The sequence below is a fragment of the Herpailurus yagouaroundi genome, unplaced genomic scaffold, assembly GCF_014898765.1.
Source record: "Herpailurus yagouaroundi ecotype Mexico unplaced genomic scaffold, PumYag 587, whole genome shotgun sequence".
In the NCBI taxonomy this organism is placed as follows: Eukaryota; Metazoa; Chordata; class Mammalia; order Carnivora; family Felidae; genus Herpailurus; species Herpailurus yagouaroundi.
Window position 1 is genome coordinate 1 of NW_024412804.1, and position 13927 is coordinate 13927.

General features: G+C 47.1%; 1 protein-coding gene across 2 annotated transcripts; it reads left to right on the forward strand.

Annotated features, from left to right (window-relative positions):
- The first annotated feature begins 197 nt into the window (after nucleotides 1-197).
- LOC121024033 (leucine carboxyl methyltransferase 1-like) lies at nucleotides 198-12809 on the forward strand. 2 transcript variants are annotated; one of them, XM_040466351.1, is made up of 6 exons: nucleotides 523-633; nucleotides 1621-1675; nucleotides 5587-5663; nucleotides 7670-7731; nucleotides 8882-8984; nucleotides 12476-12809. In XM_040466351.1, the coding sequence occupies exons 2-6, from the start codon at nucleotides 1661-1663 to the stop codon at nucleotides 12648-12650; spliced, it is 432 nt and encodes a 143-aa protein (XP_040322285.1). In that variant the 5' UTR covers nucleotides 523-633; nucleotides 1621-1660; the 3' UTR covers nucleotides 12651-12809. The 2 variants fall into 2 exon arrangements, with proteins under 2 accessions (XP_040322284.1, XP_040322285.1); XM_040466350.1 differs by lacking the exon at nucleotides 1621-1675 and having other exon boundaries at nucleotides 198-633; nucleotides 12476-12718.
- Nucleotides 12810-13927: the final 1118 nt, after the last annotated feature.

Sequence of the window (13927 nt, forward strand, 5' to 3'; positions counted from 1 at the left end):
CCTGTGATGTTTTACAAACATCGAGGCTCTAACCCACACAGGATGGAGATGAAGGGAGCACGATAAGAAATATGGCTGTCTTTGCTATGACATTTATCTGCCCCATTTCCTGACCCCAGAATACTTTCCAGACGGTCTCCCAATTTTGAGTTTCAGCAGAATTCAGAGTAGCTTTCACTGAGCCAGGAAAAAACACATTTCTAAGAGATCCCATGTTTTGATGTAAAATATTTTTCTTTCATATGTAGAATTAGGGGACGTTGCGTTTTCCTTAAGGTAGTTGATCCAACCATTGGATAGATTGTGCTTCTTTTGGTTCACATGGCTTTAAAAAAAAAAAAAAGAAGAGAATGTTAAAGTCGTTACTTCTCCCATAAGGTCTATGGATAACCTAAACCGCTACCCCTGAAGAAGGGCAGAAGTGTTGCGTTTTGTCCTCCTGGTGTGGTGAACTTGGCAAGGCTTATTTCCATCATCACTGAGTCATGGCTTGTCTCTGTCTCTCTCTCAGGATATTTTGCTCGCGTCCATGGCGTCAGTCAGCTTATAAAGGCATTTCTACAGAAGACAGAATGTCACTGTCAGATTCTAAATCTTGGGGCTGGGATGGATACCATCTTCTGGAGACTAAAGGTAAATTAAAAAATACCGCCCCCTTGTTTCCCGAATTGTTTAATTTTCTGAAGGTTCCCACCGGGTTCAAAAATGTCAGGGGCGCCTTGGTGACTCTGTCGGTTGAGCACCCGACCCTTGACTGCGGTTCAGGTCATGATCTCTCGGTTTGTGGGTTCAGGCCCCGCATTGGGCTCTGTGCTGATGGCACAGAGGCTGCTTGGGATTCTGTCACTCTCTCACTCTCCCTCTCTCTCTGCCCTTCCCCCATCTCTCTCTCAAAATAAGTCAATAAACATGTTTTTAAATGCTAGAAATATATTCAAAAGGAATGCGGTGACTGCCTGTCTCGCATCCCTGTCCCCATCTGCTTGCACCTGCTGTGCCACCACTGTCAGCCACGTACGTGATGTCACCAGGGCCCTAGATATGTGCCTTGCTTCTTAGCTCCTGCTGTTACAAACAGGGCTTTTGATCAAAATCCTTGTATACATTCTCTGCGTGTGTGCAAGAGCCCTGCCAGTGGAGTAGCTGAGACCAGGGGCCCATGCATTTGCCGTTTTGACGACAACAAAAGACTTTACTATCGTCGTGACGGTGTCTTCAGTATAGCTTGGAGATTTGCAAGGCTGGGTGATGGTAGCATGACACAAAGCCCTTTTAAGTTTATTTATTCATTTGGAGAGAGAGAGAGAGAGAGAGAATCCTAAATGGGGCTTAGATGCGGGGCCTATCCCACGGAGCACGAGACCGTGACCCAAGCCGAAATCAAGAGTCAGAGCCCAACTGCCTGAGCCATCCAGGTCCCCTCCATTCTCTGATTTGGTCCCTCACCTCCTTCGTTAGGGTTCAAGAGCAGGTTTAATTACACTTCCTCACAGAAGAGGAAATGGGTCCAGTTAGTGGCAGAATCAGGACCACAGGCCTGGTCTTTGATTCCAGGCTGGAATTGTAGCACCAAACCTTTTCTCTACAACGATCTCACTGATTGCGTTTTCTTTTTTGTAGGTTTGTACAGATCTCTCTTGGTTCTCCTGTCAGGTCGGTCATGTGGCAGTCATGGGTACGTGCATTTCCCCAGATTCTTGCAGAAGTACACCAAGATAAACTAGAGTGTGTGGGCCTAATGTGACCTGAGTGTGTATTTTGTCCCTCATCAGCTCACCCGATGAGGTCTTTGGTCATTGGTGCCCCCAGCCTCTCTCTCACTGAGGCGAGAAATCAGTGGCCTCAGCACAGCCTTAGTATTAACTGGTTGCCTCTGCATTCTTCATTCAGGATAAGATAGCTAACGTTTCTGAAGGGCGTGCACATCCATGACCTCGGGAATGAACATGAGAGCTCTGCAGGTGGGGGGGGGGGGGTTTACCCAGATGGGGCAAGGCGGGCTCCGAGAGCTTGTGCCGTCCCCAGGTCGGACAGCCAGTGGCACTGGAGCATGGAACAAACAACGGACTGCAGTTCGTCCACGTCCAGATTCCCTCCTTGTTCTCTCCAGAGAGCCCTGCGGCTGCTCGGGGGTGGGGGGGAGGGCTCTTTGCTATAGGTCGGCGGTGCCTCTGGGCCTCAGAGACCACGGTGTGGTGGAAGGAACTGGAAGAGAATGCAGTGGCAGAATGTGTGCAGTGTGAACACAAGCCACGGGAGAAACTCCTCCTTTGGGCTTGACACCCTTTTCAACGTGGTCCCGTGGTTTGGTTTCTCCCCCCGCCGTGTAGGTGGGTTAATCATTACTAAATCTGAGATTTTTATTTCTGAGCAAGGTACACTGAAGCTCATGTGCCCCTTCCAAGAAAAAGGTTATCTGTGAGGAGCGAGGAAGGAGAATAGTGCAAGGTCTGAAAAATTTGGTGGAGTTTTTTCGTTTTGTTTGATAATGACATTAGTTATAAGGGTTTTAAAAAAATCTGAGTTTCTTTTTAGAAAAATGATGCTTGTTTGCTTTTTGGAGCAGGAGCTGAACGGGCCAAACTTAGGCTGCCACCTATGTTGGTAAATAAAAGTTTTACTGCCAACTCCCAGTTCCTTCCATCTTCCCTATGGCTGCTTTAGCCCTACGGCAGCAGAGTGGAGAAGTCACAGCAGAGACTGTCTGGCCTGCAAAGGCTAGAGTACTGGCTGTTTACAGCACGTTCGCTGATCCCTGTTTTTGAGCTCTATGTGCTTCTGTAAAAGAGAGGGGAAATCTCGTCGGCTAGTCTTGTTGTCTCGTGCACCTTCCACCTGGGAGGGTCCCCTGGCTGCACCAGCAGAGGCTTGGCTGTGGGTCACAGGCTTTGTGCTGCCGCTGGTGTGTAAGCTCGTTCTGTATGACGTCAGGCCCCAAGACCAGTCGAAGGGACAGTTGAAGGCTCTCACCTTCAAGCAGCGGGTGAGAGTAGGGTGCAGGAAAGCCAGTACAACCCCAGACAAAGAATAAAGGGTGAGTGAAACCCTTTAAGGGACCTCAGCTTCTTGGTGTCTCTTGAATCCTATTTCCACACGGCCAGAGGATCAAGGACGCAGGGGGTCAGTCTCAATATGGCAGCCTGTGCAGCGGTCGGCCACGTTGGATCTCCTTTGAGCCTACGGGATACTCTTCCTCACGGTTGTCCCCGGCTGCCCTCCGGTAGCTATCCACGGTCCTGGTTGCCTTCCATGCCTCCTGTGACGTGCAAGCTACTGGCGAGTGGAGTGTTGGAAGGGCTTAGGGAATCCCAGAATAAAAAGTTGAAGCGTCATGTCCCACAGCCATTTGTTGCCCCTTTCCCAAAGGCAAGAAAGAAGATGTCTGTTCCTTAAAAGCTCCAGGTGTGCCTTTTGGAAGCTTTCCCTCCATGGTGACCCCTTAATCGGCATTCTTAAGAGGGCAAGTAGCTGATGAGTGGGAAAGCTCTTTAGAAAGCCAGAAGTCCTAGACGAGCTATAGGATTATATGCTGTCCTGCATTTGCTTTTGTTCTCCAGGTCTTCTAGAATTTTAGCGTGTCCTTAACTTCATATCGTGTGAGCGAAATCCTTAGAGGTTGTTCTGGAATTTCCTAGCAAAAGTCATCTTCTGGTATGCTCTAAACGTTTCCTCCGAGTATCTTCGGACAGCTTTTTACCCGGCCCTGCCCTACACACGGGCAGGGGAGCGCGGCAGCACCGAGAGAGAACGGTTGAGATCGGTGAGCGTGTCTCTTCTGATGGGTCAGGAGACGGTCTTTGTCTCTGTCTTCCTGTCTCCCCCTTCCTCCCTCCCCTTTTGTCCCCCAGACCAGATCCCCTGAGATTTTCCAAGGGCTGAGGGGTAGCTGGCTCTCACAGTTCTGACACTTGCCCTTAGGGTCACCTCCTACTGGAAAATGCTTGCTTGTGATTGCTGCCCCCCCGCTCCCCCCTGCCCGTCATGCTGTCTTGGGGGGCCGGCTCCCTCTCTGTCCCTGCTGTCCATCGCTCGTTACTGTGCACGTAAATGGCGTTCTGCGCAGTTGCTCAAGTCAGAAAGAGGGGTGTCATCCTCACCCCAGCTCTTCCTTAATCCCGGCCCACACCTGTGAGGCCCACCACCGGGTTCTGGGCACCAACCATTGTCTTTTTCTTGGTCTTTCTTTCCACTTTAAGTAAGCGGCTCTGTACTTGTGGAATGTAAGTACAGGTGGATACGGAGGCGTTAGAAGAGCGCTTTGGGGGGGCGCCGGGCAGGTCACCAGGTTGTGGAGCTCCTTGTTTCTTTCCCCAAGCCTCAGGGGCATCGGGAGCTGCTGCAGGCAACACGCAGGGTGTCGCTGAGAGTCCAGACAGCGGTGTCCTTACAGTGTGTGCAGTTGGCGAGCTGAGGAGGAGAGAATGCGTTCATGAATATGCATCGGGGCTGAGGGACCGGTTGGACATGACAGAGGATGTGCTAGGATGGCCAGGGGGCCAAGGGGAGAGCAGGCCGTGGATGTAGAAGGGGGAGCAGGGTCGTGTGTGTGTGTGTGTGCGCGCGTGTGCGTGCGCGTGCGTCTGCCACGCTTTTTTACTGCAGCCCTCAGTAAAGATAAATGTACACCCCAGGCCAAGACCTAATTCTAAGTACCCATGTCAATAAGGTTTTTAAGTTTATTTATTTAACTTGAGAGAGAGAACCGGTGGGGGAAGGGCAGAGAGAGAAGGGGACAGAAGATCCAAAGCGGGCCCTGGCCCCTACGTGGGGCTCAGACTCTCGAGCCGTGAGATCATGACCTGAGCCAATGTCAGACACTTAACCGACGGAGCCACCTCGGCGCCCTGTCCCCGTGACAGTCAATGATAAAGGCACACACGTGGCACTTACTAAGGCAGGTCCTGTTCTGAGTGTCCCTTGTGTGTACTTATTTCCTCATTACTCCTCACAACCCCGTGAGGTGCTGTCCCTGTCTCTGCTTCGCAGAGGAGGGAAACTTGGCCCAGGGAGTGGAGTGACTTTGGGGCCTCGCAGCAGACAGGCGGTGGAGCTGGGATTCGAACCCCCGTCCCCTGCTCCAGAGCACCTGCCCTTTACCACCCGCTGTATCCTCCCCTCACAGAAAAAAATAAACGTGTCACAAAAGAGTACTCACCCCCACTGTGTGCGATGCTTCGGGATTTTTGCTGTTTTATTCCATTTTATCCCTCAAATGCTGGTCAGCATTGGTGTCCTGACCCTCTCTGATTCATCTCAATCTGCTTTTTGGAAAATTCTGTCAGGTCCTACTCCCCCAGCGCCTCCACATACCCCTACCTCCATCCCAGGCACTGCTCCTCCATTTCAGGCTCCCCTTGACTTCTTCCCTGGACAGCTGTGAACCCCTGACACCTGTCCTCCATCCATTCCCCACGTGGAGACCACAGTAAGCTGGAAAATACATCTCTGCCCATATCATTCCTGGATGTCAAACCCTTAAGTGCCCTGATGCTCTTCGGGGCCTAGTACTCGCTCGGTACATGAAGGTGGTCAGTAAATGTAGGAGTGAATACATAATTCTAAAGCTTACTGCGTGTTTTTCCTCAGGATGAAGATCTTCTCCCAAGTAAATATTTTGAAGTGGACTTTCCCATGATAGTCACGAGAAAGCTGCACAGCATCAAGTGAGTATGGCTTTGACCAGATGAGAGAGCCCGGTAGGATTCAGGGGCAGCGTTCAGGAGGTGGCCCGTCTGAACGCCAGAGACCTCATTTTAGGGGACTCTTCCCTTTTACCCCCTTCCCACCTTCTTTCTGGCCCCAAGATCCCCATTCCAAACTGTCTTCAAAATGAAATGTCCCCTCCCTTGCAACTCTTCTGCCCGTTAACGTAATTTCTCTGAACACTTAATAGAAATGACCTATAGTGGTATAATTTTAATCTGAAATTTAAAAAAATGTTTTAATGTTTTATTTATTTTTGAGAGAGAGAGAGGGAGACAGAGTATGAGTCGGGGAGAGGCAGAGAGAGAGAGAGACAGAATCCAAAGCAGGGCCCAGGCTCCGAGCTGTCAGCACAGAGTCCCATGTGGGGCTCGAACTCATGAACTGTGAGATCATGACCTGAGCCAAAGGTGGACACTTAACCGACTGAGCCAGCCAGGTGCTCCAATAATCTGAATTTTTATGTGTGCTCCGGCTACTTCTGTATCTCCAGAGCATAGAAAGGGGCCTGGCTCACAGCAGATGTGTAGTAAATAGCGTTTGAATGAATAATGGGAGGCCAAATTGGCCATTTACTATATATGAGATAGTATGGGGGCCACCCTGAGTCCGTGTTTTAAGAATTCTGCAGTTATAGATGACGAGTTTGTGAATCTTTGCTGAGAGCTTTTGGAGCACCATGTGAAATGCTTCACTCAGATGATCTCATTCAGCCCTCAGAGCCGACTCAGGAATGACATGCTTTTATTAGCAGTTGAGGAAACCAAAGCTCAAAGAAGTTAAGCTAATTTCCATAAGGTTACCTGTTGACAAAGGGGTAGAGCTGAAATTTAAACCCTGACCTCAAGCCCAAGGTCAGATTTTCTCAGTGGTTTTTAACGTATACTTCTTCCCCTTCTTTTTAACTTAGTCATTTAAACAAAATCTTAAGTCTTACATTTAAAAAAAATTTTAGTAAACATTAAAATTTTCACCTTGTCCTTTAAAGATGTGTAATTCCCACAAGCTAGAAATAGTTTTCAAGTTTTTTTTTTTCTAACTTACCCTATGGAAACAAGTTTTCCCCTTTTCCAAATACAAGATTATATTACACGGAATGTGCATTTTATCTAGAAAAAATTTTTTTTACTAATTATTTTTGAGAGAGGGAGACAGAGTGCAAGCTGGGGAGGGGCACAGAGACAGGGAGACACAAAATCCGAAGCAAGCTCCAGGCTCTGAGCTGTCAGCACAGAGCTCAACGCAGGGCTCAACCTCACGAGCTGTGTGCGAGATCATGACCTGAGCCGAACGAAGTTGGATGCTCAACCAACTGACCACCCAGGCGCCCCACGTAGTGTGCATTTGAAATGCGCTATGGCATCTGACGCTATGCAGCCACAGAATACGACCTAGCTTGTTAGGACACCGAGTCAAATAAGAGCAGGTGGGCTCTCACTTAAGCCTAGAGGAGGTTTCTGGGGTGAAAGATGTGTGTATGGTGGTTGCGATACGGAAATCGGCTCTCTGCTGTCTAATTTTTTGCACATTCTGGAGGAGAGCAGAGTCATCACAGAAATGTTACTGAACGTCAGGTCTGAGTAGGAATCGGTTTGTTTAGTTGTCTGTGATTAATAATGGTTAAAAGTTTTAATTGAGTGAGCAGAAGCAGGAAACGAGAGATGGCTTGGAAAACACTGGAACTAGCCTATCTTTGGCGATTTCTCCGTCTTGAGTGTTTCATGATCAGTTTGTGACTTGACGTCAGGTTCGGAGTGTAACGCTTACTGACCTACTGTGACAGCTGATCCACTGAGTTTTTCATGTGTGTGCCTAGGGTCAGACGTGATTAAGCAGCAGGCCCTCTGGAGTCGCCCTTGCTTTGAGCAGTAGCGGTACCTATTGGCCATTTCGGTAGTGGGTGTTTGCGTTTTTTCACTAACTAAGCTACTTGACTCATTTCTCTCTCTTTCCCATCTTCCCATAGACACAAGCCTTTCTTATTACAACCCATTATAGAATTACATTCAGAGGACACACTGCAAATTGGCAAGTACCCTTAACCTAAGTAATACAGTATGGGCTACCTCTCTGCTTTTCTTCCCCTTTCTTTTTAAAGATGGTGTGTGTGTGTGTGTGTGTGTGTGTGTGTGTGTGTGTGTGTGTGAGCCTGCGCGTCTGAGTCTGCGCGTGTGTGCACATGAGGTCACAGGGTGTATACTTCTGCATCACATTTACTGTGAAGGAACTTGAAACAATTTTTTGTATGGCCCCTCTTAGATGTCCATAGGTCCCAATCTTAAATCTTTTGAAAAACATTTCAGTGAGTTGCAAACATTTCAAATATAGGAGCTTTTTCCCGAATATCTTTCCTTGGAAAAATCCAGTCCGTCAGCCTCAGACCCTGACTCCTGCATGGCTGCTTCACTGAGAGGGAATGCACATCCCCACCACTGTTGTCTCGTACTGATCCGCTTCACCTGTTACGTAAGGTCCTTGGCCCCGGGGCTCAGTTTTTCCCCGTAAGTTTTCAGTATGAGTGTTTCCAACAACTCTTTCCTCCCTTCTAAGCCTTTAAAACTAAGATCACAAACACTCTTCCAGAATGTTCCATTGTGTTCAGTGTGTGTCTGACAGAGAAGTTCAAGGGGCTTATTAATAATTCAGGTCAGAAAACATGCTCAGAGAGGATGGCCTTAGATGGTGGGCACAGATAACACAGAAACGTCAGGCAACTAGACAGGCCTCTACACCAGCACACTGCCCTCGTCACGCTCCTAGTGAACAGACTCCCACAGAAAATAATATCTCCCCCATCCTTTGTTTCCCTCGTACTTAACACTACTGTTAAGTAGGAAAAGCAGTTTTAAAAAGAAGAATTGGCCCTGTTTTCTTTTTCTGTGTGATGTGTGTGTATGTATTTGTGTGACAGAAAATGTGCTTATGTTGTGTGTGTGTTTATATTCTATGTATAGAAAAAAAGACTGGAATGTTCTATACCAAAACATTAATAGTTGGAAGATGTGATTTTCGTTCATTCCACCCTCCTCCTTCTTGATTTTCTTTTTTCCTTTTTGCAGTGGGACATGTATTTCTGTAATGGAGAAAAAATAATTTAATTTTGAAAAAAAAATCCATTGAAATGATCATCTCTGGATGAATTTCTGTTGAAATGATAAATCTCTTCTTGGCTTTCCAGATGGACACTTGTTGGATTCAAAGAGATATGCCATTATTGGAGCAGATCTCCGAGATTTACCTGAACTCGAAGAGAAGCTAAAGAAATGTAACATGAATCCACAGTGAGATATTTTTTTAACCTCTTACGCGTTTGTGATTTCATGTGAATGCGAAATAAGGTCAGCTGAAAGTGCAGCATGAGACCCGGGTTCCGTTTTTAATTCTGAAATGTTTATCACTTCATTGCTATGAGAGAGGTTTTCTAAGTTTTTGAGAAGCACTGTTTCTCCTGTTTTCACATCAGAATCACGTGTATTGCTTTTATAACATACTGATGCCTAATACCATAAAGTTTGAGAGAAGATAATTATATGTACAGAAACCTACAACTGCAGGGCGCCTGGGTGGCTCAGTTGGTTAAGCGTCCAACTCTTGATTTCCGCTCAGGTCATGATCTCACGGTTGGGGAGATCGAGCCCCATGTCAGGCTTTGCGCTGACAGCTTGGAGATTATATTAAGTATGCGTGTGAAAGCAGTTGAACGGAAATTGGCGCATAAGCTATAATCTGTAGATTATTACAGTTGCAGTGGTAACCAGCAGCAACCCGCTGCGAACGTAGAAACACACCATTTGGGCAAATGTGCTACATAGCCAGGGAAATAATCACTTACAAATCAGGAGAGCTCTTGGGATGCCTGCGTGGCTCAGTTGGTTAAGCATCCAACTTCTGATTTCGGCTCAGGTCGTGATCTCATGGTTCATGAGATTGAGCCCCACATTGGGCTCTGTGCTGACAGAGCCTGCTTGGGATTCTTCCTCCCTCTCTCTCTGTTCCTCCCCTGCTTGCCCTCTGTCTCTCTCAAAATAAGTAAATACACTTAAAAAAAAATTAATCAGGGGAGCTCTTGATAGGCAAGTTTGCCTCACTTCTGGAGATTTACAAAATGGATAAGGAACAGCGGCTATCACAAGTATTAGAATTCCATCCATAGTTCTCTGGGGTTCATTTGTGCTCTGTGTTTTCCTCCGTGGGCTGTTTTCGCTTCGCTTAGACTTCTCTTCTGAAAAGTATTAATCCTGTTTTTAATATTGGCGAAGCTACCTCTTAAAACTACACTGTAAACGTGTTTAACTTTTCATTTTCAAATAATTCAAATTTGTAAAAAAAAAGTTGCAAAAACTGTACAGGAAATTCCCACGTAGCCTTCTCCACCTGGCTTCCCCCCATGTGGTAATACCGTATGTAATAGTCGGTGCCTTTTGCATTAAAAAGGTTTTTGGAGGGGCCCGTGGGTAGCTCAGTCGGTTAAGCATCCGACTTCAGCGCAGTTCATGGTCTCATGGTTCGTGGGTTCGAGCCCTGCATCAGGCTCTGTGCTGACAGCTTGGAGCCTGGAGGCCTGGAGCCTGCTTCAGATCCTGTGTCTCCCTCTCTCTCTGCCCCTCCCCTGCTTGTGCTCTGTCTCTCAAAAAGAAATAAACATTTAAAAAAATTTTTTTAAATCAATAAAAACGTTTTTGGAACTGTTTTTCTCTAATTACCAACCTATTGAGGTTTTGAAACTTTTTTTTTCCACCCACTCACTTTTCTAATCGTTCCTATTGATATAATCTGGGGTTTTAGACTTAGGTTAAAAAAAATTGCTTACTTTAAACTTCCTTTTAATGTTTTTCTTTCTGATTTTCAACTTCATCTTGGACTTCATTGTCTATCCTCTGGATTTAGTTCTCTCATTCTTTGTACCATGACCCAATTGGGTCCAGAGAGCATCTGTAGATATATACATACATATGTGTGTGTGTATTTGTATACACATACATATATATTTATTTTAGAGAGAGAGAAAGAGAGCATGTGCAAGACAGGGAGAGGGGTAGAGAAAACGAGAGAGAGAGAGATAAGATCCCAAGCAGGCTGCATGCTCAACGTGGAGTGCAACACAGGGCTCAATCCCATAACCCTGGGATCATGACCTGAGCCGAAATCAAGAGTGAGATGCTCAACTGACTGAGGTACCCAGGCGCACCTGGATATATATTTTTAATTTCATTTAGTGTTTATTTATTTTTGAGAGAGAGTGCGAGCACGAGCCGGGGAGGAGCAGAGAGAAAGGGAGACACGGAATCCGAAGCAGGCTCCAGGCTCTGAGCGGTGAGCAGAGCCCGATGTGGGGCTCGAACCCATGGACTGTGAGATTATGACTTGAGCTGAAGTTGGATGCTTAACCGACTGAGCCACCCAGGCACCCCTGGGTGTATATTTTTAAGTCACTTGAGTTGTACAACATTTCCTTGTCAAAAAAAGGAAAAAAAAAAAAAAAAAGGAAATCCTGATAAACCGTAACAGTGGATAGTCGGGACTGTCAGGTCAAAGCCAGCAGCATTTGTGGGTAGCCTTTCTCTCTAGTGATCATGAGTCCAGGCAGGCACTGAGTCTAACTGCATGGGTTACATTCTGACACTAACATACACGATGTTCTTTTCAGCAAATTTCTTGGGTATTTTCAGTTCAGACAATTTATTTGTTTTGAAATTCCCCGCCAATAAAAATAGGCAGAAATAATCTACGTGCTTTGTGAGAAAACTAGCAACCAGCCATGAGGAACAGCAGCGTAAAGGGGCAGAGAAGGAGGAGGATCCAGTAAAGGAGTCAGAAGGAGCAGGAATAAATCAGCAGAGCTCACATAATTTAGGGCTGCCTGTGTTCCCTTCCAACATGTAAAGCTTTTAGAGATTTCCGTAGGAGTTTATTGCTTTTCCTGTTTCGTAATTTGTTCGTTACTTCGGGTCTGGCAACTCAGACCGCATACTGATGTGTCATTTGCTGAAGACTGTTCGTGTTGTTTTTAATTCTTGATGACAAAAGTTTGTGTAAGAAGAATTAGATTCTGTTGAAGGGATAGCAGTATTTCTGCATTTTATCAGTCAGCTTTTGACGTGTACCAAAATCTCTGCAGCCTCAGCGGTCTCAAACAACTCACAATTCAGAGCAGTTCACAAGTTGCTCAGGATTGTGTGAGTTGACCATTTGGACTGGGCTTAGCTGGGTGGTTCTTCCACTGGAGCCAGCTGCAGCTGAGGTCCCCTGGGGTTCCCTCCTATGCGGATGCCTCATTCTCACGCACAGGGCCTCCCCTCCGATAGCAAGCCAGCTTGGGTTCATTGCCACACTGGTTCAGGCTGCTGAGCAAGAGGGCAAGGGCCAACGTGCAAGTGATTTTCAGCTTCCGCTTGCGTCGTGTTTGCTACTGTTGTATTGGCCACAGCAAGTTACAGGCCTAACCCAGATTCCAGGGGAAGGGAACTAGACTACCTGGGAGCAAGGGGTCTGCAGGGCCACCTCGTCACCATGTGCGGGCATGCCGGGGGAGAATTTGGAGCCAGCCAGACAAAACCTTGCTCAGTGCTCACGTTGTTACGGTCTGAAACTTTGGGTCACAACGGGGCTCTCCGCCTCTTACCGCCCTGATAGTTGACGTGCTATCCGGGGCTTCTCCTCTTCCTGCGGTGTGCACCCCAGGGTTTTCCTGCCCTGCCAGCACTATCCGTGGCTGCCGTTAGAGTCCCGATTTGATGAATACATACTTATGTGCCTTTTTTCTTCTCTGAAGATTGCCAACACTGCTGATAACGGAACGTGTGCTGGTTTACATGACTCCGGAGCAGTCGGCCAACCTTCTCAAGTGGGCAGCTAACAGTTTTGAGACAGCTGTGTTCATAAACCACGAACAGGTAAAAGGAAGCTCCAAGACCTTTGCGTGCTGTATGCGTTCGCGTGGTGGCTAACCCTCTCTGAGCAACCTCAGTATAAATTTCCACTCACTCTTTTCCTTCCGCCTCTGGCCACACACACATCTCCTTTTTAAATCGATTCTAGCAGTTCCCAGCGTTCCTGATTTCTTAACTTCCTGCAAACTCGCAGCCAGGGTTTTTGGAACTTCTCTCTTGGCCTTTACAAAAACTTTGTAAAGTTCACATTTTACCGTTGTATTAATTATAGAGTCATAGATCGCGATGGAAGGAATTTTGGCTAACATACGGGTGTCAGGGTAGCGAACCCGGATTCCTTCCGAGGCAGGCAGGTGATGCAGTGGAGGAAGTTGGCCAGGTGTAAGGCAGACAGGAGTGCTGGGGACTCTGGTGAACCACAGTTCACCCCTGCTCAGTGCCACCTCGTTGTTCCCATGTGGACATGGGAGCCCGGAGTTGAGAACCCCCAATTTTTCAGGAGAAGCTACAGTGTAGAATTTTAATGTAAAATTCCTAATTTGTAGGATCCCCGAGTTTGGCCCGCTGGTTGCCTGTTTTTCTCTTCTGATGTGGTGGGAAGGCTTCTGTTTTAGAGCTTTGGAATTACTCAGCGTGGGTCCGAGTCCTGGCCCTGGCTCTTATGATTGGCCGGGTGCCCTTAGGCAGAATTGTAGGGTGGTTGGGAGTCCATGCTCTGGAGGTAGATTGCCTAGCTGTGTGACCTGGACAAGTTTCATAACCTCTCCGTGCTGTCTCTTGATCAGGAAAATGAGAATAATAACAGTCCCGACGTTAATAAGGTGTAGTGAGGAGTAAGCGAGTTAATTTGTACAAGAGCGTTTTCAGGATTGCCCGGCTGCTGAGCAGGTTATTAGCTCAGGTTATTTGGATCTTTCTGAGCCCCAGGTCCTTGTTTTTGATTTTGATTTGTTTTTAAAGTTCTCTACTTATTTTGAGAGAGAGCATGAGCAGGGAAGGAGCGGGGTGGGGATGGGTGGAGAGAATCCCAAGCAGGCTCTGTGCTGGCAGCCTGGAGCTTGACACGGGGCTTGATCCCACGAACTGTGAGATCATGACTTGAGCCGAAATAAGGCTTGGATGGACGCTCAAGTAACTGAACCACCCCGGTGCCCCCGCCAGGGCTTTGTTTATAAAGGGATAACTTCTCTGGACTATTATGGGAGTTCATGAGATGATGTGTAGCGGGAGGCACGTGACTGAATACATGGTGGCTAATTTCATTGCTTATTTCATTTTAAGTTTATTGGTTTTATTTTTTTCATCTCATTTTATTTTTAAATTCCATTACGGGT